This window comes from Budorcas taxicolor, chromosome 6 (genome assembly GCF_023091745.1).
Source record: "Budorcas taxicolor isolate Tak-1 chromosome 6, Takin1.1, whole genome shotgun sequence".
NCBI classification, from domain to species: Eukaryota; Metazoa; Chordata; class Mammalia; order Artiodactyla; family Bovidae; genus Budorcas; species Budorcas taxicolor.
In genome coordinates this window covers 16,695,434-16,721,343 of record NC_068915.1, presented here as the reverse complement: position 1 = coordinate 16,721,343, position 25,910 = coordinate 16,695,434, and the positions used below count along the sequence as shown (strand labels likewise).

Here is a 25,910-nt window from a genome sequence, read left to right as displayed (position 1 = left end):
TGTGCTGCACAGGGTGCTACTGGTGGTTGGGTGTTGCCAGGTCTTGTATGCAAGTGGTTTCCTTTGTGTGAGTTCTCATTATTTGATACTCCCTAGGGTTTAACCTTGAATAATTCTTGAAGCTGGGTGATGGGCCTTGGGCAGTTTATGACACTATTTTCTCTTCCTTTTAAATATGCTTGAAAATTCCCCAAAGAAGTTGTTACATAGTTGAAATTCAGTTGAGATGACCCTTCTGATGCCTACCATATAAAGTGTTAACTCTGTGCCCAAAGTTCTCTATTATCTGCTTCTAACTTTTCTTTTCTGCCTCATCCCCCATTCCACCCCTGCCTCCATTCCCATAACAATCCTACCCACCAGTCAGCCTTGAATACCAGCTGTGGTCAGAATGCCCCTCACTCTCCTCACTTTCTGTATCTTTGCTTATGTCATTCTTTCTGCTGAATAAACACCATCCATTGGAATAACTACAACACACCTTTCTTCGAACCTCTTACCTGGCAACCTTCATGGCAAATAGATGGGGAAACAGTGAAAACAGTGAAAGACTTTATTTTGGGGGGCTCAAAAATCAGTGCAGATGGTGACTGCAGCCATGAAATTAAAAGATGCTTACTCCTTGGGAGAAAAGTTATGATCAACCTAGACAGCATATTAAAAAGCAGAGACATTACTTGGCTAACAAAGGTCCATCTAGTCAAGGCTATGGTTCTTCCAGTAGTCATGTATGGATGTGAGACTATAAAGACAGCTAAGCACCGAAGAAATGATGCTTTTGAACTGTGGTGTTGGAGAAGACTCTTGAGAGTCCCTTGGACTGCAAGGAGATCCAACCAGTCCATCCTAAAGGAAATCAATCCTGAATATTCATTGGAAGGACAGATGTTGAAGCTGAAACTCCAATACTTTGGCCACCTTATGTGAAGAACTGACTCATTTGAAAAGACTCTGATGTTGGGAAAGACTGAAGGCAGGAGGAGACAGGGACCACAGAGGATGAGGTGGTTGGATAGCATCACTGACTCAATGGACATGAGTCTGAGTAAACTCTGGGAGTTGGTGATGGACAGGGAGGCCTGGTGTCCTGCTTTTCAGGGGGTTGCAAAGAGTTGGACATGACTGAGCGACTGGACTGGACTGAACTGACCTGGCAACCTCAACTATGGAGCTACTTGGGGGAAAACACAGTAGGAATTTGAGGGACTTCCCTGGTAGTCCAATGTTTAAGACTCCCTGCTTCCAGTACATGAGGCCTGGGTTTGATCCCTGGTCAGAGAACTAGATCCCGCATGCCATAACTAAAGATCCTGCATGCTATAACAAAGATCAAAGATCCCATGTGCTGCAACTAAGACCCAATGCAACCAAATCAAATGTTTTTTTAAAAACACAGTAGGAATTTGAGTTTCTAAAAGAAATATTAGTCCTTGCAGTAAAAGTCCCATCTCTGCCTCCTGTGTGATCCCACTATCATTTTTGTTGGTCATTGATGGCTCATCTCAGTGACCTCTCTTCCCTAAGCTTTACTTGACCCTCTTTTGGATATGTTCTTTCCTTATTTTTGAACTCCTAACGTACTTATAACTTTTTAAATAAAACTTAGTTTGTGCTAGCTAGGTATAAGATGTATGCTTCACACTAAACTACCAAGACCCTTGACAGCTGGAGGAGAGGTGTATGTATGAGAGGGAAATGTGACAAACACTGACTTTGGAGGGTTTAATATATCCCGGCACATAACCTTTGGCAGGTCACTTAACCTCTCTGAGTCTTAGTTTCCACATCTGTAAGATGGAACAAACAATTGTTATCTCATATGGGAGTAATGGGAAGTAACTAAAAGAACATACGGTCTTCTGTCAATAGTATTTCCCTTCCCCTACTCTCTTAATGGGCATTCAAGGTGGCACAGTGGTAAAGAATCACCTGCCAATGCAGGAGAGGCAAGAGACACGTGGGTCGGGAAGATCCCCCAAGAAGGAAATGGCACCCCACTCCAGGATTCTTCCCTGGAAAGTTCCATGGACAGAGGAGGCTGGCAGGCTACAGTCCATGGGGTTGCAAAGAGTCAGACATGACTGAGCATACAGACACACACCTATCTTACTGATTCAAGTGTGTAGTCTCATACCTTATGTGCAGTAAGTATCCAATAAATATATTAGCAGATTTCCTGCAACAAAGATTTCCAACAAGACATCAGGGCCAAAATTAATATTCTCTTAATACTGTGTTGACAATCAAAAAGTCACAGATCTGTATGTTCAGTGTGCTCTCAATGAACGCTTATGAGGATACATTTGAATTTGGCTAGAAACTATCACTGCCATTTCTCATTTGTAGACTCATGACTCCAGTTCAGATGGGCTAAAACTAACAGTAAAAGGAACAAACGGCTTCGCACAGTCTGTGGAAGATAAAATGAACTCTGTTCAATGAAAGATTTTTTTTTCTCACATCTCAACATGGGCAGATATTTTTGGCTCCTTTCTTCCTCCTGCCTGTGACTCCAAATTTTATAAAGAGTATATTCTATTTTCACTCTCCCTGCATTTTCAATACTGAGTCACTCCTAAAACCATGGCATTCCTGCTTTGAAAAACCACAGATGACTAAAGTTACTAACTGACCTCTTAACTGTAAACCCAGTAACAAAGTTCACATGGCTGAATTCTTCAGTTTCTTGGCAAAGTCTTCTGGGTCTTCCACTGTCTGATGGGGCTTCCTTGTCCTCGTCCTCTTCTGTACTTCTTGACTAACCCTCCCCCTCACCCCTGCCTTCTTCTCTTCCCCTCTACACACTCCCTGAGCATCTCACTCGTTCCCATAATTTCACCTACTGCTTGTCCATCCTCTCTACACCCAGCGGTGGCTTCTCTCCAGGATGACGCCTATTGCCCACCACAGATTTCCTTTTTTTTTTTTTTTCCAATAATTTTATTTATTTGTGCGCTTCCCAGGTGGCACTAGTGGTAAAGAGCAGGCCTCCCAATGCAGGAGACATAAGAGACTCAGGTTGAATCTCTGAGTTGGGAAGATGACCTGGAGGAGGAAGTGGCAACCCACTCCAATATTCTTGCCTGGAGAACCCGATGGTCTTCATTGCTGCGTGGGTTTTTTTCTCCAGGTGTGGCAAGCAGGGGAGACTCTCTAGTTGCAGTGTGCAGGCTTTTCATTGCAAGGGTTTCCTCATCTTTCACCGCACGGGCTCTAGGGCATGAGGGTTTCAGCAGTTGCTGCACATGGGTTTAGGAGTTGCCGCACATGGGTTCAGGAGTTGCAACTCCTGGGCTCTAGCACAGGCTCAATAGTTGTGACACACGGCTGTGCTGCTCTGAGGCACATAGGATTTTCTCAGATCAGGGATAGAACCTGTGTCTCCTGCATCAGTAGGCAGATTCTTTACCACTGAGCCACCAGGGAAGTCCCACACATTTCCTCCTGGATGCACTCTTCTCATCTCAGATCTTGATGCCCACCACTAAGACTTCCAATAGTTTTCTTCAGTGTACTCTCCATGCACTTCATTCAGAGTCCTGATGACTCAAATTGAGATTTGCATTAATGAGATAAAGAGGCTTTCCTCCAGGCAGATTTAGCCCCCACCAGCCTGGCAAATTGGAGAAGGCGATGGCACCCCACTCCAGTACTCTTGCCTGGAAAATCCCATGGACGGAGGAGCCTGGTAGGCTGCAGTCCATGGGGTCGCAAAGAGTCAGACACGACTGAGCGACTTCACTTTCACTTTTCACTTTCATGCATTGGAGAAGGAAATGGCAACCCACTCCAGTGTTCTTGCCTGGAGAATCCCAGGGACGGGGGAGCCTGGTGGGCTGCCATCTATGGGGTTGCACAGAGTTGGACAGACTGAAGTGACTTAGCAGCAGCAGCAGCAGCAGTCTGGCAAATGAAGCATGAGCTGAGCAGCCTTGTGCGGTGCACAACTTGGACAAATGTACATTGTGGCCCTGGTGTTTACTACAAAGAGTAACATTTCTTTCGGGAACTCAAAACTTCACTATGCTTATTTATTTTTACAAGTAGGATTATTTTTACAAGTAGGACCATAGCTCAGGTTGCCAGGTAAGAGGTTGCAAAGAATCTGTGCCATAACTATTCTAAGCAAAATGCTAATTGATATTTATTCAACACTATCAACTGAGGATGTATCGCCACTGATTTATTTTTAATTCCATGTATTTTTTAATAAAAATGATATTTGCTGAATGTGAATTATTGCAATAGATTCTGCCTGATCTAAGATCTTAAATAATTAATGCTGAATAAATTGATCACTTGAAAAAAATAAACCTGAAATGTAAAGGTTCACATTAGCTTAGTGAGGTAATGGAGTCTTCTTCAGTCACTGTTTAAACTAGGTTTAAATGTGGTATAGTCTAAAAAATGAAGATAGGATAAGATGTTTCTTGAGTTATCTTTCTACCTACTATTTTACAACATTCTTCCATTTAATCTCTACACAATTCACAATTTATATTTTGTATAAAAATGTGATATCAATTGAAATATGACTGGAGATACATAGAAAATAAATTTAGCTATTAAGAATTCTCATAGGATATCAAAATTATCAAAGAAATTCATAAAGACATATATGAGAAATTACATATGCATATTGGAGAAGGAAATGGCAACCCACTCCAGTACTCTTGCTTAGGAAATCCCATGGACGGTGGAGCCTGGTGTCCATGGGGTAGCAAAGAGTCGGACACGACTGAGAACATTTATAAAATTCATAAAGTTTGAAATACTGCAAGCTAAATTAGTTTTAATTCACTAAGAACCAATATTTCTTTTAAAATTTTTTTAAAGTTTTAATTTAATTTACAATATTATATTAGTTTCATGTATACAACATATCAATTTGATATGTTTATAGATTATTGTTGTTGTTGTTGAGCACTAAGTTGTGTCTGACTCTTTTGCAACCCCATGGACTATAGCCCACCAGGCTCCTCTGTCCATGGGATTTTCCAGGCAAGAGTACTGAAGTGCATTGCCATTTCCTTCTCCAGGGGATCTTCCTGACCCAGGGATTGAACCCGGGTCTCCTGCATTGGCAGGAGGATTCTTTATCACTGAGCCACCAGGGAAGCCCTACTCTACTTAAAATTACTACAAAATAATGGCTATAGAGAAATAAAAGTTTGTTGTTTAAGCCACCCAGGCTGTAGCATTCTGTTGCTGCAACTAAGCAAGGACACACATGTACTGATGAGCTGAGCTCTCAGTGGGGACTCTCTACATATCTTCTGAGCTCTTCCCATATGGCTTTTTGCTCTCTAGCCTGACCCAAAAATTCCAACTGCCTAAACCTCCTCCAAGGTCAGAGACCACTCTGTTTAGGTGCTCCTTCCTGTGCTGCAGCTGAGAAATTCTCTCCAGGCAGTATGCTCAAGCAATCATTGTTTGTCTTCCTTCTCTGTGCTACCTGTTGTTCAGTGCCTTAAAACTATTATTTTACATATTTTTTCTAGTGATTTAATTGTATAGGGAGGAGGCTAAATCTGGACCCAGTCATTTCATCATGAACAGGAGCAGAAGTCTTACAATGTGTTGCAAACTAAGTCTACACTGTAGACTCAGTGCTCCAATATCTAGCAGGGAAATTGTCCCACATTTTTCATTTCAAAACATTCATGGTCACTGGGGTCGGTCCCTTTCTCTTTCAAATGAATTGTAGAACTAGCTTGTTAAATTCTCTTAAAAAGTCCTCTTGGGTCTTGGACTGGGACTGAATTAAATTTATACAGCAATATGAGATATAACTGATATCTGTACATTTTATATACCTTGCCCTTGTTTGGGGTAAGTTAATATTATAAAATACTATGAAGAACGATATTTCTAACTAAAGCTTTTTGATATCTTTAGAAAGAATTAGATACACAAATGTGCACATAAATGTTTATTTCAGATAGAGAATCTATACAATAAGTATATCTAACAGCGATAATCATTTTTCATGAATGACTTAAGATTAAACTACTATCCTAAACCTCTACCTTTGGAGGCCATTATTCTACTGGATATATATCCATCATAAGAAGTATCACGGGTAATATATCTTCATGGCTCTGTCTCAGTGTGAATGCTTATATAAGGTCTGTATGAAAGTGTCTGTGTGTGTGTTAGTCACTCAGTCAAGCGCGACTCTGAGATCCCACGGACTGTAGCCCACCAGGCTCCTCTGTCCACGACATTCTCTAGGCAAGAATACTGGAGTGGTATGCCATTCCCTTCTCCAGGGGATCTTCCTGACCCAGGGATTGAACCTGGGTCTCCTGCATTGCAGAAAGATTCTTTTTTTTCTCTCTCTCTTTTTCTTTTAAAAAGTTAATTGATTTATTTTAATCGGAGGCTAATTACTTTACAATATTATGGTGGTTTTTGCCAGACATCACAGCCACGGGTGCACATGCATCCTCCCATCCTGAACCCCCTCCGACCTCCCTCTGCACCCCAAGCCTCTGGGTTGTCCCAGAGCACTGGCTTTATGTGCCTTGCTCCATGCACTGAACTTGCACTGGTTATCTATTTGACATATGGTAATAGATGGGTTTCAAACCTATTCTCTCAAATCATCCCACCCTCACCTTCTCCCACATAGTCCAAAAGCCTGTTCTTTACATCTGTGTCTCTCTTGCTGTCTTGCATATAGGGTCGTCATTACCATCTTTCTAAATACCATATATATGTGTTAATATACTGCATTGGTGTTTCTCTTTCTGACTTCACTCAGTATAATAGGCTCCAATTTCATCTACCTCATTAGATCTGACTGAAATGCATTCTTTTTTAATAGCTGAGTAACATTCCATTGTGTATATGTACCACAACTTCCTTATCCATTCATCTGTCCATGGACATCTAGGTTGCTTCCATGTCCTAGCTATTGTAAAACAGTGCTACAATGAACATTGGGGTACATGTGTCTCTCAATTCTGATTTCCTCAGTGTGTATGCCCAGCAGTCGGATTGCTGGGTTGAACAGTCATTCTATTTCCAGTTTTAAAAGGAATCTCCTCACTGTTCTAGTGGCTGTACTAGCTTGCATTCTCACCATAGTGTAAGAGTGTTCCCTTTGCTCCACCCATTCTTCAGCATTTATTGTTTGTAGACTTTTTGATGGCAATGCAGGCAGATTCTTTACTGTCTGAGCCACCAGGGAAGCCCATGAAGGTGTTTAAATTTAATAACACTCATGAAAGTGTTTAGGTTTAATAATAACCTTTATGTGTGCCTACTCTGTGCTTCATTAAATCATGTAGTAAGTCAAACCAATCATCCTTATATTACACTGAAAAACTTGAGGAAAAAAATAACCTGGCCAAAGTCATGTGGCTGGTAAGTGGTAGACCAAGGTGTAAACCCAGGTGTCTTCCCATGGAGCCCATCCCCCTAACCTATTCAATGTATTCCAGATGCTGCTTTTAAAATGGACTGTTAAAGCTGATATTTTCAGTTCTTTCAGTCATGTCATCAAGTGAATATAAAATTAGTTTTAAATCTAAATTGTTAAATAAATACATTTATTCAACAAAACCTTATTGTACATTTTCTATATATCAAGATTGCATTAAAAATTGAGATGCAAAAATGAGTAAGTTTGGAGAATGATAACAGTTTCTACATATGCAAATCCATGTTGGATTAATTATTCATGAAAGATTATGTGTTATTCACCTTCATGCAGGTAGAATTAAAAGAAATATGTTTAGTAGAAAACAAAACACAAAGTTGGCAGCAAATTTTCTTCAACTAATTTCAGGAGGAAAGAATCCTAAGGTAACATTAAACTTTGAGGTAATGTTACCTCAATTCAATATACAAATGACCATGCAAAAATAAAGAAATATGGTTATAGTAAAATAAATAAGCTGTTGTATTGTGTGTACTCTTAATGGTATAAGCTATTTGGAGTACAATGGGGTCTTTCATGTCATGTTAACCTTTTACTTAATAAAATACCTCAAAAGTCTTAATCTTAAGACTTTTATAATCATTCTCTTTATCACACAATCACCACATAAAGTGTAGATAATGGGGCATAATAATACTTTATCAGTTCTAACATAGTTTATTCAGAATAGGACACATTACTAATTTGACAGTTGTATAGTGAGTAAAAGACTCTCTGTACACATGTACACACACATGTACACACATATGTACACACATATGCACACACATATGCACACACATGCAGGCAGACACATGCATTTCAGATTTCTTGGAGAATGTATACGTTCTCCCCCTGCCAAGTCAGACTATATGGGTCTGACAAAGCCTGGACTAAAACACAAACATGAAATATAGGAATTGCTAAAGTGTTAGGTTAGAAGGAGCTTAAAGTATAATTAAAAACATATGAGCAAAAAGTTAAATACTGTCCCCAAAGATAGTTTTTTTTTTTTGAGGAATAATTCCTCACAAGGCACATGCAGCTTTATTTTTGTAAATTTTAGTAAAATGTTGTGAAATGGCACTGACAATGTCAAAGCAAAAAAACCAACAAGAAATAAAAAAGAGTTTGGGGGAAAAAGGCAAAGTGACATCTTCCATTTCTTTTCAAGTGCATCTGAACCAGTACAAATGGAAGGCACACGCTTCATGTGCAGTTGTCTAATGGTATTTGCTTGTGGTTTTTCTCTTGCATTTTTTTCTCAGTGAGTAATACAGAATTACACCATGCACGCAGCTTTAGTCTTACAAATTCCTAAGGGAATTGTATCTCCTTTATGTTCACATGCAGCTCCAAAGGGGAGTTACAAGGAGGGCTTTATAATTCTACAAAGTGTATGCAAAAGAAATGCCCTTGTCATAGCAGGGGTGCCTTTCACTAACGTAATGATTCCACTGTTTCATTATCCTCTACCGACTATGCTGATGGAGTTATTCAGGGTGAAGAGAAGGCCAATATATTTCATAAAGAGTGCAAGATGGAATCCTAAGAAGGTTTTTGTTTTTTTAAAAAACAACTAGTTCCTACAATTTGTATTAAATTATTAATGGGAGAATATTATTGCTTAAGCAATGTCATGCTGCAACCACCATGAACTGCTTTCTATAGTTGTCCTGATTGTTAAAAATTAAATCCAGGCTTTGAACCCTACAAATAAATGGCTACAAAATATAATTATATATCATAAGTATAGCCCTGGGCTAGTGCTATTTGTTTATTTTCACCAAAAATTAAGTGTTAACATGAATAAATGACTATAATGAAAGGAAACAAAGGCATCCAAACCCTTCCAACCATGTGGATGTTAGATATTAACAATAATAAATGTTCAGAAAGATCTCAGAGCTTAGAAACCTCAGACCAGTTTTATTTATAAATAATTGATATAATTGATAACAGATGGTATTACTGCCTGGTGCACTTAGAATTATGAAAAGCTGACAGTTTTCTCTCCTCCTCAGCTTCCTTTTCCTTAAGCTCTTGTATATACCACTTGTGACTCAATAAGATTTGTTGAACTTCTACTACATACAAGGAACTGAGTTAGATGTTATGCTGCTGCTCCTAAGTCGCTTCAGTCGTGTCCAACTCTGTGCGACCCCATAGATGGCAGCCCACCAGGCTCCCCTGTCCCTGGGATTCTCCAGGCAAGAACATTGGAGTGGGTTGCCATTTCCTTCTCCAATGCATGAAAGTGAAAAGCCAAAGTGAAGTCGCTCAGTCGTGTCCGACTCTTTGCGACCCCATGGACTGCAGCCCCCCAGGCTCCTCTGTCCATGGGATTTTCCAGGCAAGAGCACTGGAGTGGAGTGCCATCGCCTTCTCCAGAGTTAGGTGTTATAGAGGACACTGAAGAAAGCATAGATTCCACTCTTGAGAATCATAAAAACTAGTAATAAAAAAGAAAAGATGTTTATCAATGACTATGATAAAATAGAAAGAGGAAAAGGGAGGGAGGGAATTAATGTATACTGAGTGCCTGGCGTGTAGTAGACACTGTGTTAAAAGTTGATATTTCGCAGAAACCAAAAAATTCTGTAAAGCAGTTATCCTTCAATTAAAAAATAAATACATTAAAAAAAGAAAAAAGTTCTGTACATGTTATCTTACTTTAACCCTCACACCCTCCACTGAGGGTTTATCATCTCTGCTTTACAGATGGGGGAAATGAGACTCACAGTGATTGAGTAACTCTCCCAAGATCACAGAGCTTGTAAGTGGTAGAGCTAGGATTTGACTTACAATCTGTCTGGATTAACTGTCTATATTCTCTCTGTTTGATGTAAAGTAATATAAAAAGCTTTACAGGATAAAATGCTGTGTGGAATCAGCAAAAGGGAGAAATTATATTCAGCTAAGGGAAGTAACAACATCTTGATGGAAGAAGTAACATGTAAGTATGAAGGGTTATCCTGTTTGGGTGTGTAGTAGTATCTAGGCACTGAGAGGGAAGCATTTCTGGAGAAAATACTGGTTTAAGAAAAGACAAATGAAGGAAAACAGACTTGAAGAGAAAAGAATTAATGGTTTGATTCAGTTTGGATGAAGCATTGTGCCCAGGAAGAAGATTAAAAATCAGTGGGATAGAGGCTTCCCTGGTGGCTCAGTGGTTAAGAATCTCCCTGTCAATGCAGGAGACTAGGTTTAATACCTAATCCAGGAAGATCCCACATGCTATGGAGCAACTAAGCCTGTGCACCACAACCACTGAGCCTGTGCTCTCCTGCCCAGGAGTCACAGCTACTGAGCCCAGGCACCCCAAGCCCGTGCTCCAGGACAAGAGCCGCTGTGACGAAAAGGCCAAGCACCGCAGCTAGAGAGGAGTCCCCGCTCAGTGCGACTAGAGAAGAGCCTGGGCAGCAACACAAACCCAGCACAGCCAAAATGAAGAAATACAACTGTTTTTTAAATCAGTAGGATATAGCGCTGGAAAAACAGGTCAAGTCAGAGAATTTGAATGTCAGGCAAGGAGCTAGATTTTCAGTTCAGTTCAGTCGCTAAGTCGTGTCTGACTCTTTGCGACCTCATGAATCGCAGCACGCCAGGCCTCCCTGTCCATCACCAACTCCCAGAGTTCACTCAGACTCACATCCATCGAGTCAGTGATGCCATCCAGCCATCTCATCCTCGGTCGTCCCCTTCTCCTCCTGCCCCCAATCCCTCCCAGCATCAGAGTCTTTTCCAATAGGTCAACTCTTCGCATGAGGTAGCCAAAGTACTGGAATTTCTACTTTAGCATCATTCCTTCCAAAGAAATCCCAGGACTGATTTCCTTCAGAATGGACTGGTTGGATCTCCTTGCAGTCCAAGGGACTCTCAAGAGTCTTCTCCAACACCACAGTTCAAACGCATCAATTCTTTGGTGCTCAGCCTTCTTCACAGTCCAACTTTCACATCCATACATGACCACTGGAAAAACCATAGCCTTGACTAGATGGACCTTTGTTGGCAAAGTAATGTCTCTGCCCTTCAATATGCTATCTAGGTTGGTCATAACTTTTCTTCCAAGGAGTTGTTGCTAAGTCACTTCAGTCGTGTCCAACTCTGTGTGACCCCATAGACAGCAGCTCACCAGGCTCCCCCGTCCCTGGGATCCTCCAGGCAAGAACACTGGAGTGGCTTGCCATTTCCTTCTCCAATGCATGAAAGCAAAAAGTGAAAGTGAAGTCACTCAGTCGTGTCCAACTTAGTGACCCCATGGGCTGCAGCCTACCAGACTCTTCCATCCATGGGATTTTCCAGGCAAGATTACTGGAGTGGGGTGTCACTGACTTCTCCGCTTTTAATTTCATGGCTGCAGTCCCCATCTGCAGTGATTTTGGAGCCCCAAAAATAAAATCTGACACTCTTTCCAATGTTTACCCATCTATTTCCCACAAAGTGATGGGACCAGATGCTATGATCTTTGTTTTCTGAATGTTGAGCTTTAAGTCAACTTTTTCACTCTGCTCTTTCACTTTCAAGAGGCTTTTTAGTTCCTCTTCACTTTCTGCCATAAGGGTGGTGTCATCTGCATGTCTAAGGTTATTGCTATTTCTCCTACAATCTTGATTCCAGCTTGTGCTTCCTCCAGCCCAGTGTTTCTCATGATGTACTCTGCATAGAAGTTAAATAAGCAGGGTGACAATATACAGCCTTTACGTACTCCTCTTCCTATTTGGAACCAGTCTGTTGTGCCATGTCCAGTCTAACCGTTGCTTCCTGGCCGGCATACAGATTTCTCAAAGGCAGGTCAGGTGGTCTGGTATTCCCATCTCTTTCAGAATTTTCCACAGTTTATTGTGATCCACACAGTCAAAGGCTTTGGCATAGTCAATAAAGCAGAAAGAGATGTTTTCCTGGAACTCTCTTCCTTTTTCCCATGATCCAGCAGATGTTGGCAATTTGATCTCTGGTTCCTCTGCCGTTTCTAAAACCAGCTTGGACATCTGGAAGTTCACGGTTCACGTATTGCTGAAGCCTGGCTTGGAGAATTTTGAGCATTACTTTACTAGCATGTGAGATGAGTGCAATTGCAATTGTACAGTAGTTTGAGCATTCTTTGGCATTGCCTTTCTTTGGGATTAGAATGAAAACTGACCTTTTCCAGTCCTGTGGCCGCTGCTGAGTTTTCCAAATTTGCTGGCATATTGAGTGCAGCATATCCACAGCATCATCTTTCAGGATTTGAAATAGCTCAACTGGAATTCCATCACTTCCACTAGCTTTGTTCATAGTAATGCTTTCTAAGGCCCACTTGACTTCACATTCCAGGATGTCTGGCTCTAGATGAGTGATCACACCATCGTGATTATCTTGGTCGCGAAGATCTTTTTGTACAGTTCTTCTGTGTATTCCTGCCACCTCTTCTCAATATCTTTTTTACACAGTCTAAATGGTAATCATACTGAGATTCAAAGTTTGTGAGTCAGAATAATGACATAATAAGAACCATGATAGAAAAAACTTTGTCTGGAAAACATATATACGTTGATACTGGTTGATGCTACACTTACTTCCCACTTGATGACTCCACTACAGGGATAGGAAAACCTAAATGTCCACTTTTTTGACTCAGCTCCTTTGCAGCAGTGACAGGCCAGGCAACAGGCATGTCTGTACAGTGTACGGAATGGCAAGAGGGATTCCGGGTCAAGAGAAATAGAAATAGAGAGTCCTGTCAAGCAGGCAGTGAGCTAGAGGCATCGACCTGTTCAGTCAGCCACTAGCAAGGCTGCACAGAGTATACACACCATGATTCTTCACACCCAGGGTGCGTGGGGGCTAAGTCGCTTCCGTCGTGTCTGACTCTTTGCAACTCTATGTACTGTAGCCCACCAGGCTCCCTGTCCATGGGATTCTCCAGACAAGAATATTGGAGTGGGTTGCCATTTCCAACCCAGGGATCAAACCCCATATCTCCTTCATCTTCTGCATTGCAGGTGGATTCTTTACCGCTGAGCCACCAGGGCAGCCCAGCAGTAGAGAAGAAAGGAAAAGGAAGACCTTGGATGAAGGTGGTAATGGAAAACAGTGTAGACTCGTGGAGCTGGGAAAGGACTCAAGTCATCAGAACGGGGTGCCTGGATCTGGGCAGAATCCCATTATGAGGATAAGGCACGGCATGAGGACAACACTTTTTAGAGCAATGGCACTGATGTTGGTTCACCTGTGTGGGTAGGAAAAAGGCTTTCTTAAATGCCTCATGTCAAAGTCCCACAGAACCTGGGGATTAAGCAGATGTGCAAACACAGAGTAGGACTTGCAGGTATGATTAAAGTCATCCTCAGAATGGTGGGTCTGCAGGACTGACAGAACTTTCACACTCTACTTGACTATTATTATTAAAAGAACTATCAAAAGGACAGAAAGTGAGTCTGTCTTGTTCACTACAATTTCACAGCCTTGTACCTAATAGAGGCAAAATAGACACGAGTTATTGAACTGAATTATGTCAATACGGATTAATAAAAAACATCAGGGTGACTTTCATTTCAACAGATTAACTTTGCCCCACCCCTGAATAACTCCCATTACCTCTAGTTTGAAATATAAATGTTCATCTGTTTTATCATTTCTTCCCCGTCTTTCTTCCTTTACTCTCTGTTGTCACATTTTTTTTTTCTTTTTCTACCCAATTGCTTTTTTCAAGTTTCTGTGACATTATTTACTCTAACCCATCCCTTTTCCTCTCCAAGAATTTGATTTCCTCTGATTCAGTGGATTCAAAGCAATATCCTCTCCATTCATTCCCCTGCCTCTAGTCCCATCTTAACCACAGCTGCTAGAACTGGCTTTTTTTGTTTTCTTTCTAATATCCTTTCACCATCTCATTTCCCTTGTCAAGAACCATTTTCTCACCCATTTAGGTAAATGCATAGATTCACCTCTTTTCCCTAAGGCCCATTTTCGTATTCAATTTCATACTGTTACTGTAACAGAGTTCACTACTATTTAGCTTTCTAGTCTTTGCAATTTTTTAACAATCTAAGTCCATCCAAGCCGTCTTCACTCTTAGGAAGATGATCAGAACTCCTTGATGATAGATATTTTCCCTTTTTACCACTGGTCTGCAAAATAAAACCCTATTAATCTGGAAGTCCTTATTAAATAATGTGTGATATCAAAGAAAGAGTACTGAGTTTTTCTAAGAGTTTTACATCATACAGAAATGTGAATAAGATCATATGGCAATGTTCAGCCTATGCAAGAAAACGCTAATTGACATAAACATTTGCATATGAGTAACAAGCAGTTAATAATCATCTAGTACTAAGTGGAAACTTCATTAACAATTCTCTAATTTAAAATCTAAATTGGAAGTTTCTTTTGCAAAATACTATAATGATATAGGAATAAGAAGAAGGTCAGATCTTTCCTTGGGGACGTAGCAACAAAACTCTTTGCCTATGGTGTAGAAACACAATGTGGGGGTATCTCTTGGCTTCTTAAAGTGCCATGATACACTTTCAAATTTCAGCTACCATGAGCCCTTCATAGATGTTCCTGGTGCTGACTATTCTTGGCTTCCTGTACTGGTTTATCATCCTTCATTTGCTCATTCACTGTGGCTGTGCATTCAAAATTTTTTATGACTATGTTGTTTTTTCCCCATGTTCTTCTTTTATAGCCATCCTCTTTAATGCCTCGTTGTGCTTTTCATGCTGTCTTTCTGTCCAGTCTTCTAAGTCCTTATAGCCCTATCTGAGTTTTCCTCTCTATTTCGTCTATAGGACATTAGCACTTGAATGTTGTAGCAGATGTACGTGCCAACACACGCCGCTGCCTCTCTCCAAGACTGTGCTAGAATGCAAATCCCATATGTTCCTATGGCTTCCTGCATTCCTTGAACAGCTGGAGTGTGTTATACCTTCTAGGGTAGGCCAGAAGTGCCAGGGAGTTAACACCCAGGTACAGCTTTCACCAGTGAAGAATGGGAAATCAGTGATTAAACACATCAGCTTTCCTGCCCTGCAGCAGGGCAGTTCTAAGGCAAGCTCTGCACTGTTTTTCATAGGTTCTCATAGGTTGTGTGTGTATATAGTTCTCACAGGTTCACAGACACAGATACACATATAGATAAAGATATGTACAGAATGTCTGTATGTGCTCAGTCACGTCCAACTCTCTGCAATCCAAGGACCGTAGTCCACTAGGCTCCTCTGTCCATGGAATTTTTCAGGCAAGATTACTGGTATGGGTTGCCAGTTTCTACTCCAGGGGATCTTCCCGACTCAGGGATTGAACCTGTATCTCTAGCATCTCCTGAATTGGCAGGCAAATTCTTTACCACTTCACCACCTGGGAAGCCCAATATATATACAGAATAAGAAGGGATCAAAAATATATATCTCTTAGATCTAGATCTAGGATAATATTACTTTCAGGGCTGTTGTAAGCAGTAAATAAAATAAAGCATGCAAAGCAGCTTTTACTTTGTTTTCATCTCATTATAACGTAGCAGTTTCGAATTTACGGAAGAAACTATGACTTTCTTTCATGGGTTTTTTTTTCCCTCTAGTAATTAGCCTGAGATTACTTAGAACATAAGAGTGAAAATTAAGAACAAAATAATGCCATTTGCAGCAACACAGATGGACCCAGAGGTTGTAATACTGAATGAAGTAAGACAGATATCGAAAAACAAACATCGTATAATGTCATTTACTTGTGCAATCCAAAAAAGAAGGGTAAAAATGAACTTATTTGCAAAATAGGAGTCACAGACATTGAAAACAAACATGTTTACCAAGGGGTAAAGGAAGGAGGGATAAATTGGGAGGCTGGAACTGACATATACATTATGTTGCTCAGTCATGTCCACCTCTGCAACACCAGCACTGCAGTAGGCCAGGCTTCCCTGTTCTTCACCATCTCCCAGAGTTTGCTCAGACTCATGTCCATTGAGTTGATGATGCCATTCAACCATCTCATCCTCTGTTGCCCCCTTCTCCTGCCTTCAATCTTTCCCGACATCAGGGTCTTTTCCAGTGAGTCAGCTCTTTGCATCAGGTGGCCAAAGTATTGGAGCTTCAGCTTCAGTCCTTTCAATGAATATTCAGGGTCGATTTCCTTTAGGATGGACTGGTTGGATCTTGGATCAATGGCATACTACTATACTACATACTACTATCTATAAAATATATAGCTAATAAGGCTCTGTCATATAGCACTGGGAACTCTGCTCAGTACGCTGTAATGGTATATGTGGGAAAATAATCTATAAAAGAGTGGATATGTGTGTATGCATAACTGATTCACTTTGCTGTACACCTGAAACTAACACAATATTGTAAATAACTATACTCCAATAAATATTTTTCTTTAAAGTGAAAATTATAAACAATGAGAGTATTCATTATTGTGAATAATGAGTAGCTCACTCGGGAAAGAATCTGCCTGCAATGCAGGAGACCCAGGTTTGATCCCTGGGTTGGGAAGATCACCTGGAGAAGGAAATGGCAACCCACTCCAGTATCCTTGCCTGGAAAATCCCCATGGACAGAGGAGCCTGGTGGGCTGCAGTCCATGGGATCGCAGAGTCGAGCATGACTGAGTGACTAACACAATAAATTAATTATTTCTCAAGCTATTTCTCATAAGTAGTGTGAAAAGGAATATTCTACTGGGGAGGGGGGGGGGTGTTGTTTGTTTTGTTCAGTTCAGTTCAGTTCAGTCGCTCAGTCGTGTCCGACTCTTTGCGACCCCATAAATCGCAGCACGCCAGGCCTCCCTGTCCATCACCAACTCCCAGAGTTCACTCAGACTCACGTCCATCGAGTCCGTGATGCCATCCAGCCATCTCATCCTCTGTCGTCCCTTTCTCCTCCTGCCCCCAATCCCTCCCAGCATCAGAGACTTTTCCAATGAGTCAACTCTTCTCATGAGGTGGCCAAAGTACTGGAGTTTCAGCTTTAGCATCATTCCTTCCAAAGAAATCCCAGGGCTGATCTCCTTCAGAATGGACTGGTTATCCTTATAGAATGGACTGAATATCCTTATATTCAAAGCTCATAAAATATAAATATATTATGGTCTAGTAGGAGAATCAGCACATAATAGACAGTTTGCGGCATTGGCTACACTTATTTGTGAAAATCACTTATTTAGGAAACAATCTAGGACAGAAATAGTATTCAGCATATCGAGGGGAAAGAGACAAAAAGGGAACTCAATAAACAACTATTTTATTTACAGGTATTATGGTGTTAGAGGTAAAACATTAATAATGGCATTTTCTTCTCTCTGGTTTCCTACTCACTATAATAATTGCTAACACTGAGGGTTTTTTATTGACTGTTCATTTCTGACAACTCTCTTCTTCTGTGTGTTTCATCTTTATACACATTCCTCCCCTTCATAATATTTCCTCATTTTCTTCACTGTGATTTAGGGCTCAAAATATTGTCTGCTAACTGCATTCATAATGATAGATCATGTCTTCAGCAGTTAGTTTATACTGAAAATATAGGGAGGGGAGGGAGTTGATATACATTCAATTATGGCTGATTTGCACTGCTGTACGGCAGAAACCAACACAACATTAAAGTAATTTTCCCCCAATTAAAAATAAATTTTTAAAAGTTTAAAAAAAGGAAATGTAGAACAAATTAAATATCAATCTATAATAAATCAAAATTAGTTGATAGGATGGTAATCTAAATAGATTGACGACAATGTATCAGTAATGATGAATCAGTACCTAACGCCAACCAGTTCCTACCCAACATCTACTACTAAGTCATTTTATCTTACATTAAAGCCCTGTGGCACTGTCTCAGATCTATTAAAGAGTCTTGCTTTATATGATAGTGCATTGTTAAACTTGCCATCTGGCCCAACAGCTGATATGACTCACGCAATCCTGAAGAGGCCCCAAAGATTTACTCCTGGGAAATATTTGGTCCACTGGGTGGTGTCATGATTACTGGTTCATAGCTTTTTTATATGCTTTGAAAAGAATTGCAAAACCTCTAGGCTGGGAAAATCCTAAATTGAAATTAATTTGTGAGAAGAAAAAGTGTTCACTTACCTGAGGACCAGGCTGACCCTGCAATTGAAAAGGAGAAAAAAAGGAAAATAGTTACAAAATTGCTTCTTAAGTGAATATTTTCAGTATCAAAACTTAAACTAGTTCCGAACATGTTTTCAAAATATTTCTGAAAATTATAATACCTAACTACAGACAATTTCACTTCGTGTTTTAATAAAGTTATTTCTTAATATTTTTACTCTATGCTATCTATCTAAAATCTTGATGTTATATCTGTTATATGTAACTCCAAAATGACTCAAGAATTTTACTATGCTCTAGAATTAAAATGGAGAAAGAAAAGGCAGAGGGTGAAATACATCTCACATGATAATAATGAAGTTATTATCATTAGAATAATGGGTTACATAAAGGGAGGCTCTTCTAGCACATTATTATTATGAGCTACATATTCAGAGATGGCACAGAGAGAAGAAAAAAAAGGCAGCTGTTTAATTTTAGAATTCACCAACTCCTTACATTTCTCATTGTTTCAATAATATTTTAAGTCTATTAAAAACTAAACATCTATCTATTATTCTGCATAATCTAACCTAAGGGCATTTTAAAAGAATATGAGAGGTCTTTGGCTCAGTTAAAGTGCATCATAACTCCTCATACAAACAAGATTATGTAACCTCTGGTCAATCAGATTTTTTTTGAATGTCACTTTCTTGTTGCTTAAACTAATAAAAATTTCAAAACAGCATAACTACAAGTGCTTCTTACTAAAGGAAAACCACCTGTGAATAAAAGTATTGATTATACATCATCTTCTTCAAATCTCCAGTTGGATTTTGCATAGATGAGATGAAAGAAAAAGTTCACACTGAATTAGGGAATCTTAAAAAGTAAATAATGTATAATCTCATTATTTCACCTGTGTGCCACTGAGTATTACACACAAAAAACAAAGAGTAATACAACTCCCAGAGAAGACTCTTTCCTTCTCTTTCAGCTTCTCTTCAGACTTGGAATTCCTCTAGGCACACATTCTCTAACTGACTGGTGATAGAACAGATCCAAGAGCTTTGTCTAGATTTTATCTATCAAACCAGGAAGGGGAGTTATACCAAGCTACTGTGGATGTGACTCACCCCACCCCTGACTCTTTAGTGATGCAGAGGGATAAGAAAATACCATTCATTCATTCCTTACAGTCCCAGGCAAATTTGGATCTGTTATTCCATTTATTATAACTGTCCTGCATTTTATAAATGAAGAAACTGAGACTCATGGAAAAGTGAAGTCGCTCAGTCGCGTCCAACTCTTCGCGACCCCATAGACTGTAGCCCACCAGGCTCCTCCATCCATGGGATTTTCTAGGCAAGAGTACTGGAGTGGGTTGCCATTTCCTTCTCCAGGGGATCTTCCTGACCCAGGATTGAACCCGGGTCTCCCGCATTGCGGGTAGATGCTTTATGGTCTGAACCACCAGGAGATCACCAACTCATAGAAATAAGCTAAAAATCACACAGCCTATGGGCAAAAAGGGCAAACTTTAAATCCAAACTGATTCCAAAGTTCAAACATTTTGTAGCAGGCCATTTTGCCTTTCACTCTGGAAGTTTAAACGCAGAGCTGCACGCAGACTTAACTGAGATCAGCACGGTCCCAGAGCACGCTTAACTTGAGTGGACACTAAACCTCCCAGGTACTCCCAGGCTGCAACAGCTTGAATCTTTGCTTCCAGATGAAGACCTAGGGCCAGAGGGCACCCAGCCTCTTAACTGATACCTGTACAGAAACGGGGTCAGCAAAGGTTCTTGAGGGTAGCAAACAGTTCTCACATCAGCTCTAAACATGGAGAACCTATAAGTACAGGGCTGTTCATCTACATATAAATATGGATCTTCCAGATCTGCATAATGGATGAAATTACAGTACCTGCTCACTAGCTCTTGCATTATCACTCTTCCTCTGGACGCTTTACGCTTTTGATCTTTCCAAACTTTTAAGCTAATGCACACTCTGAAACGTGACCATGAACCTTTTACAGAACCTCAGAATAAAGTACCTCTCTCACATGGTTAAAGACTAAAATGTAGACATCTCTAAAATCACAAAGAATTTCTTCAAAGGCATATATTTTAGCATCATTGCTGAGATTTTTTCATACCTATGGTTGTTTTACAAATTACAGGCTTTTCTTGTCTATCTTTAAAAACTAGCATTTCTGCCATTACATTTAACAAATGACTTTTAGCACAATGTTTGTATAAACTGCACAAATATACACTGCATTATGAACTTTTTATCAGTGATAGTGAGAACAAATAGTAAATGATGGTAAAGATAAAAAGTTGACTTTTATATAGGCACTGGAACATATACAGCACCAGGGACCTCAGATTACCCTAAAGTCAAATATGAATTTGAGGTGTGTTTGGTGTGTGTATATGTATGTGTATATGTGCAGGGTGGGGAATGTGAAAAAGAGAGATGGAAGTGGGTTGACAGAGAGGATTCCCAGAAAAACAATGCAAACTAAATGGCAAATTTGGCAACCTCCCTAAAACATGGGACGTTTTACATCCTTACACAATGTAAGTCTTACGTATCGTACACAAGATTCCAGGGCTGCCTACACCAGGTCTCCTTAACTCAGTGTGATGCAACAAGCTATTCACCTGGAGACACCTAGAATACCAGGTGTCTCCTAGTGAACACCTATAAGAAAGCAGTCCAGCAGCTGGAATCTGGCAGTCATGGTAGTAAAGCCGTCTGGCTAAGTGAGTGAAGTGTTGGAGGAGAGGTTTCAGAGGGTGTGGAAGTGTTAAGTTCCCCCATGGAGAGCAGAGCATAGAGAGCAGGCAAGAGCCCCAGAAGGGCATCTCGGAAATATCCTTGGTGATCCAAGACACTGTGACGAAGACGTCTTCACAGACAAATCATCCAAAGAAGTGTCTCGGAATTTCTTTGTTGCCGCTGAGCAGTTCACTGAGTGGTACAAGTGTTTTCATACACTAGCGGATCATTTTCAAGTCTGTTCTAACTCATAGGTAGTGAATATTATTAGCAATCAAAAGTGAAAGTGAATTTCTTTTGGTTTTCTAAAATGCACTCTGAGGAGTTAAAAATTATGATGAAGGTTAGCAAATAAAACTTTTAAGTTGAATCTTTAAAAATGGCTGAAAAGGACCTTTTTCCCCCAAGTGAATCATCAAAATGCTTCTATAAATATAAAAACCCAAAGAGTACAATCTAGCATAATCAGGAGCCATGCCAAGAGAAGTAGTTAAATCACAGAAATACTGAAGTTTAGGCCAGACATTTAAAGATGGAGAATGGAGTTGCTGATTTACCGGACGTCAACAGCTCAGTGCAATGCCCTCAAGGCAGCTAAGGCACCAGCATGAAGAAAAAGAAACAGCAGGCAAAGCTGACTTGAAAACGTGGTAATCAGAACAGCATGGCGGAAAACAATCAGCCAGTAGCTGACGCTTGACAGAAAAGTGTTCAAAGCAAGTTAAAAGTTTCGTGAGGCAAGTAAACCAAGATGGAACGTGATAAACAAGAAGACATATCGCTGGAGTATGTATTGTCACTTCAGGCAATTAAGGAGCAGTATTAACCAGTTTTTGCCAGGCTGTTATCACAACTATGGTTGCCAGAAAGTACTAACACTCTTTTCTAAATCAACCAAGTCATTTAGATTTTTGACTGAGGCAATTAGTTTCACCACATGGTACTTTTTTTATGGCTGGTGATTCGGGTCATTCTTTCTCCGATGGGACAAATGCCATTTTTCCGTTAGCACGTGCACAGAAAGGCACACAGAATTTGTACTGTCACATACCATCTTACTTTGAAATACTGATTAGGATATCAGACCCACATACAGTTTTACAGTGATAAGTTTTAAATAAAATTACTTTCAGTTATAAGAACTTGAGGATGATTGTTCATGAACCTCTAAAAGGTGTTCCCTCTGCTTCAAGGTAATTAGAAAGCACTTAACTTAGAATCAATGGCACCCCACTCCAGTCCTCTTGCCTGGAAAATCCCATGAATGGAGGAGCCTGGTAGGCTGCAGTCCATGGGGTCGCTAAGTAGGACATCACTGAGCGACTTCACTTTCACCTTTCACTTTCATGCACTGGAGAAGGAAATGGCAACCCACTCCAATGTTCTTGCCTGGAGAATCCCAGGGACAGGGGAGCCTGGTGGGCTGCCGTCTATGGGGTCGCACAGAGCCGGACACGACTGAAGTTACTTAACAATAGCAATAGCAGCATTAAGAAACCTAAGCTTGACTATCACTGTTAGTGTACTCAAATTCAGTTTATTTCACTGTCTTGAACTGAAAAAAAAAATTTTTTTTAATAATCATTTCTATGCTTTTGTACTTTCAAACCTTTACAGTCTAAAAAGATCATTTGAAGATGATCATCGTAACTTCATCACCTCTTGAAAATGTTCAAATCCACATATTCAGATGTCCAGTTTATTTTTCTTTTCAGGAGAAAAGAGCACATGAAGCAAGCATGCAGGTAAAGCTTCAGATTGTTTCAGTTGGCAACAGGATTATTCTGGTGGCAGCCATTCTGTGGACCAATTGCAATCCTATCACAGGAACCATCAGGCTTCCCAGGTGGCACTAGTGGTTAAGAACCTGTCTGCCCATGCAGGCAGACTTAAGAGACGTGAATTCAATATCTGGGTCGGGAAGACCCCCTGGAGCTGGGCACAGCAACCCATGCCAGTATTCTTGCCTGGAGTTTACCATGGACAGAGGAGCCTGGCAGGCTGCAGTCCCTAGGGTCGCACAGAGTCAGACCCGACTGAAGCGACAGCACGCACACGCACGCACTCATGTAGAACCATGTCAGCGGGATCCCTTAACCTTTCCTGAGTCGCAGGTTGACCTAAAGTCTGTGCCAGTAAGCAGAATATGTGTACTCTACATTTGCATCACCAGGAAGCAGGACTCTTGCTCATCCTGTGAGTCTATTCACATTTAATCCCTGACACCCCAGTGCCTAAGTTACAAGGTGCTTTGGAAACAATCACTGAATTGCTGAAAGGTGAGAATATTTTGACTGGTCCTCAAATTGGTTACAGTATTTTTAGAGAATCATTAGAAAGTTGGCTATCCTTACATTTCAGAGTTGTATTTTCAAAATATAACTTCTTAAACTCTTGGCTTCTGCTCATGCAAATAAACACATCTATGTTGAAGAGGAAGTCTCCTCCCTCACTGGAATCTTCTTCAGATGCCAGAGATGGAGCTAAGGCAGAAGCCTGCAAGGGTGTCAGGGGAAGTTTAGACACCCACCTATGTGCCTTAGGACAAAACACATGAGACTGATATCTTGAAGAACAATCACTCCCTAGTTTGATTAAGCCTCTGTATCTAATTAATGTGAGAATATTATATCAAATGACTTTGCAAATTATAAAATGCTATACCATTGTAGCATGGCAATTCAAAATGGGCTATAAAACCAACACCAACAATTCATTCGACTAATTCAAATTTAGATTAAAAAGTGTCTATTAATTTTAAAAACAAATTTACATGGGAATGATGAACTACAGAGAAAAACAATTGAAGAAATAAAGCAATACAGATTATGTGCATTAAGAAATGGCTTTGCAAAGACTGCCTAATCTCTCAGTGTCTGTAAACTGCTCACGCTTCCAAGAACTCTTACATACTTGGCTGAAACAAACATTATTCATAATTTATACTGCCTGTTGTGTTACCCTGCAGGATAGATATTAATAATTCTTACCTTAGTCACAGTCACATAATATTACTTAGATAAGAATATTTCAATTTAAGCTTTTCTTTTGAAAAATACTTAATCCTCTGTGGTTTTAATTCTGGGAAGGAAAAGTCATATTCTACGCAAGAGGAAAATAGCTATAGACTCAAGCCTGGTGGATATGTCTTTCTTGTTCATTTGAAAGAGAAAAGAGAGAAAGTGAGAGTGAACATGGAGATGGTTTTGTTGGGTTCAATTTAAAGGAAACAAAAATTCATTCACAACTTGGAAGATTTCTTCCATGATGGTTACCTTTTATAAATAAATAACATGATTTATTTAAAGATTTACTCATACTTAAGCAGATTATGTCCTTCCCACAATAATTTTAAAACATTATTATTTTTCTAACACCATGCTATGTTTATCTTATGATTAAATGGTCATAGTGGGAACATAAAAAAGTAAAGAATTTTATCAGGTGCATTTTTTGTCATTAAAAGTTTCACATACAGAGCATAAGAAAGATAAGGATTCTACTTATGCATTAATTTACAATATTTAAACATATTGAATGCTTAATATTCCACTGAGGTTGATTTAGATTTTGCTACTATAAACAGTGTCTACTTATTTCTATACAAATATTTGACTATATATGATTATTTCTTAGGACTTCCCAGGAGGTGCTAGTAGTAAAGAACCTGCCTGCAATGCAGGAGACATGAGATGAGGGTTCCATCCCTGGGTGGGGAAGCTCCCCTGGAGGAGGGCATGGCAGTCTATTCCAGTATTCTTGCCTGGAGAATCCCATGGATGGAGGAGTTGGGTTGGCTACAGTCCATAGGATCCGCAAAGAGACGGACATGACTGAAGCGACTGAGCACGCACACAATTAATTCCTTATGATACAACAATTATAAGACAGTGTTATTCCAATTATACAGTTCATATATTTTATTTATTCATATTGTATTATATAAAATGCAGATTATATATTTTTCTGGGGTATAATTTTACATGCATATAGATATATGTATTTATTCAGACATATGTTTGTAAATATATCTATATGAAGAAAGAAGGAAGGAAATAAAGAAAGAGAAAATGAGGGAAACAAGGAAGGAGGTGAGGGAGGAGAAGATAGGAAGAGAAGAAGGAAGAGAGAAAGAATACATGAAAATGGTAATTATTTCTTGGTAGTGGAATGATGAGCAATTATTTCTATCCTAAGAGTTTTCTATACTTCCCAACATTTTTCTAGCCCCATGTCTTGATCATAAAAATATTTAGCATTATACCTAATTCACTGCAGAAATTTTTAAACAGAACCAAATTTTTTCCATAGTAGATTCATTCACTCAAAGATCTAGGTCAGTGATTTGAATTCCATTTTCCAACTTTCTCAATTCAGGGTGTTTTTAATTACTTGGAAGAATTTGAAAAATTCTTCAAACTATTCTTTAAAATTCAATAAGTAAGCGTTTTGAATTCACCTTCTATGGACGCCCCACATCATTTCTAGGAATGGGGCTGTCATAGACACAGGGGCAGGAGAGTTCTAGAGTCAAGAACCAACTATAGAAGGCCATGGTTCATGTAGACTGGAGATTCCTGCTCAGTTGAGTTTGTTGGGAAACTGCAATTTTGCAGACCAAAATATTTAGGCTTGGGGATTTAGCTGTATTATTTTATAAAG

General features: G+C 39.8%; 1 protein-coding gene across 1 annotated transcript in view; it reads right to left on the bottom strand.

Annotated features, from left to right (window-relative positions):
• Nucleotides 1-25,910, bottom strand: part of COL25A1 (collagen type XXV alpha 1 chain) — a 504,028-nt gene that overhangs the window by 189,887 nt on the left and 288,231 nt on the right. Inside the window, exon 5 of the mRNA XM_052642063.1 lies at nucleotides 18,501-18,518. Coding sequence (XP_052498023.1) covers nucleotides 18,501-18,518 — 18 coding nt within the window. The remainder of the gene's footprint in view (nucleotides 1-18,500; nucleotides 18,519-25,910) is intronic.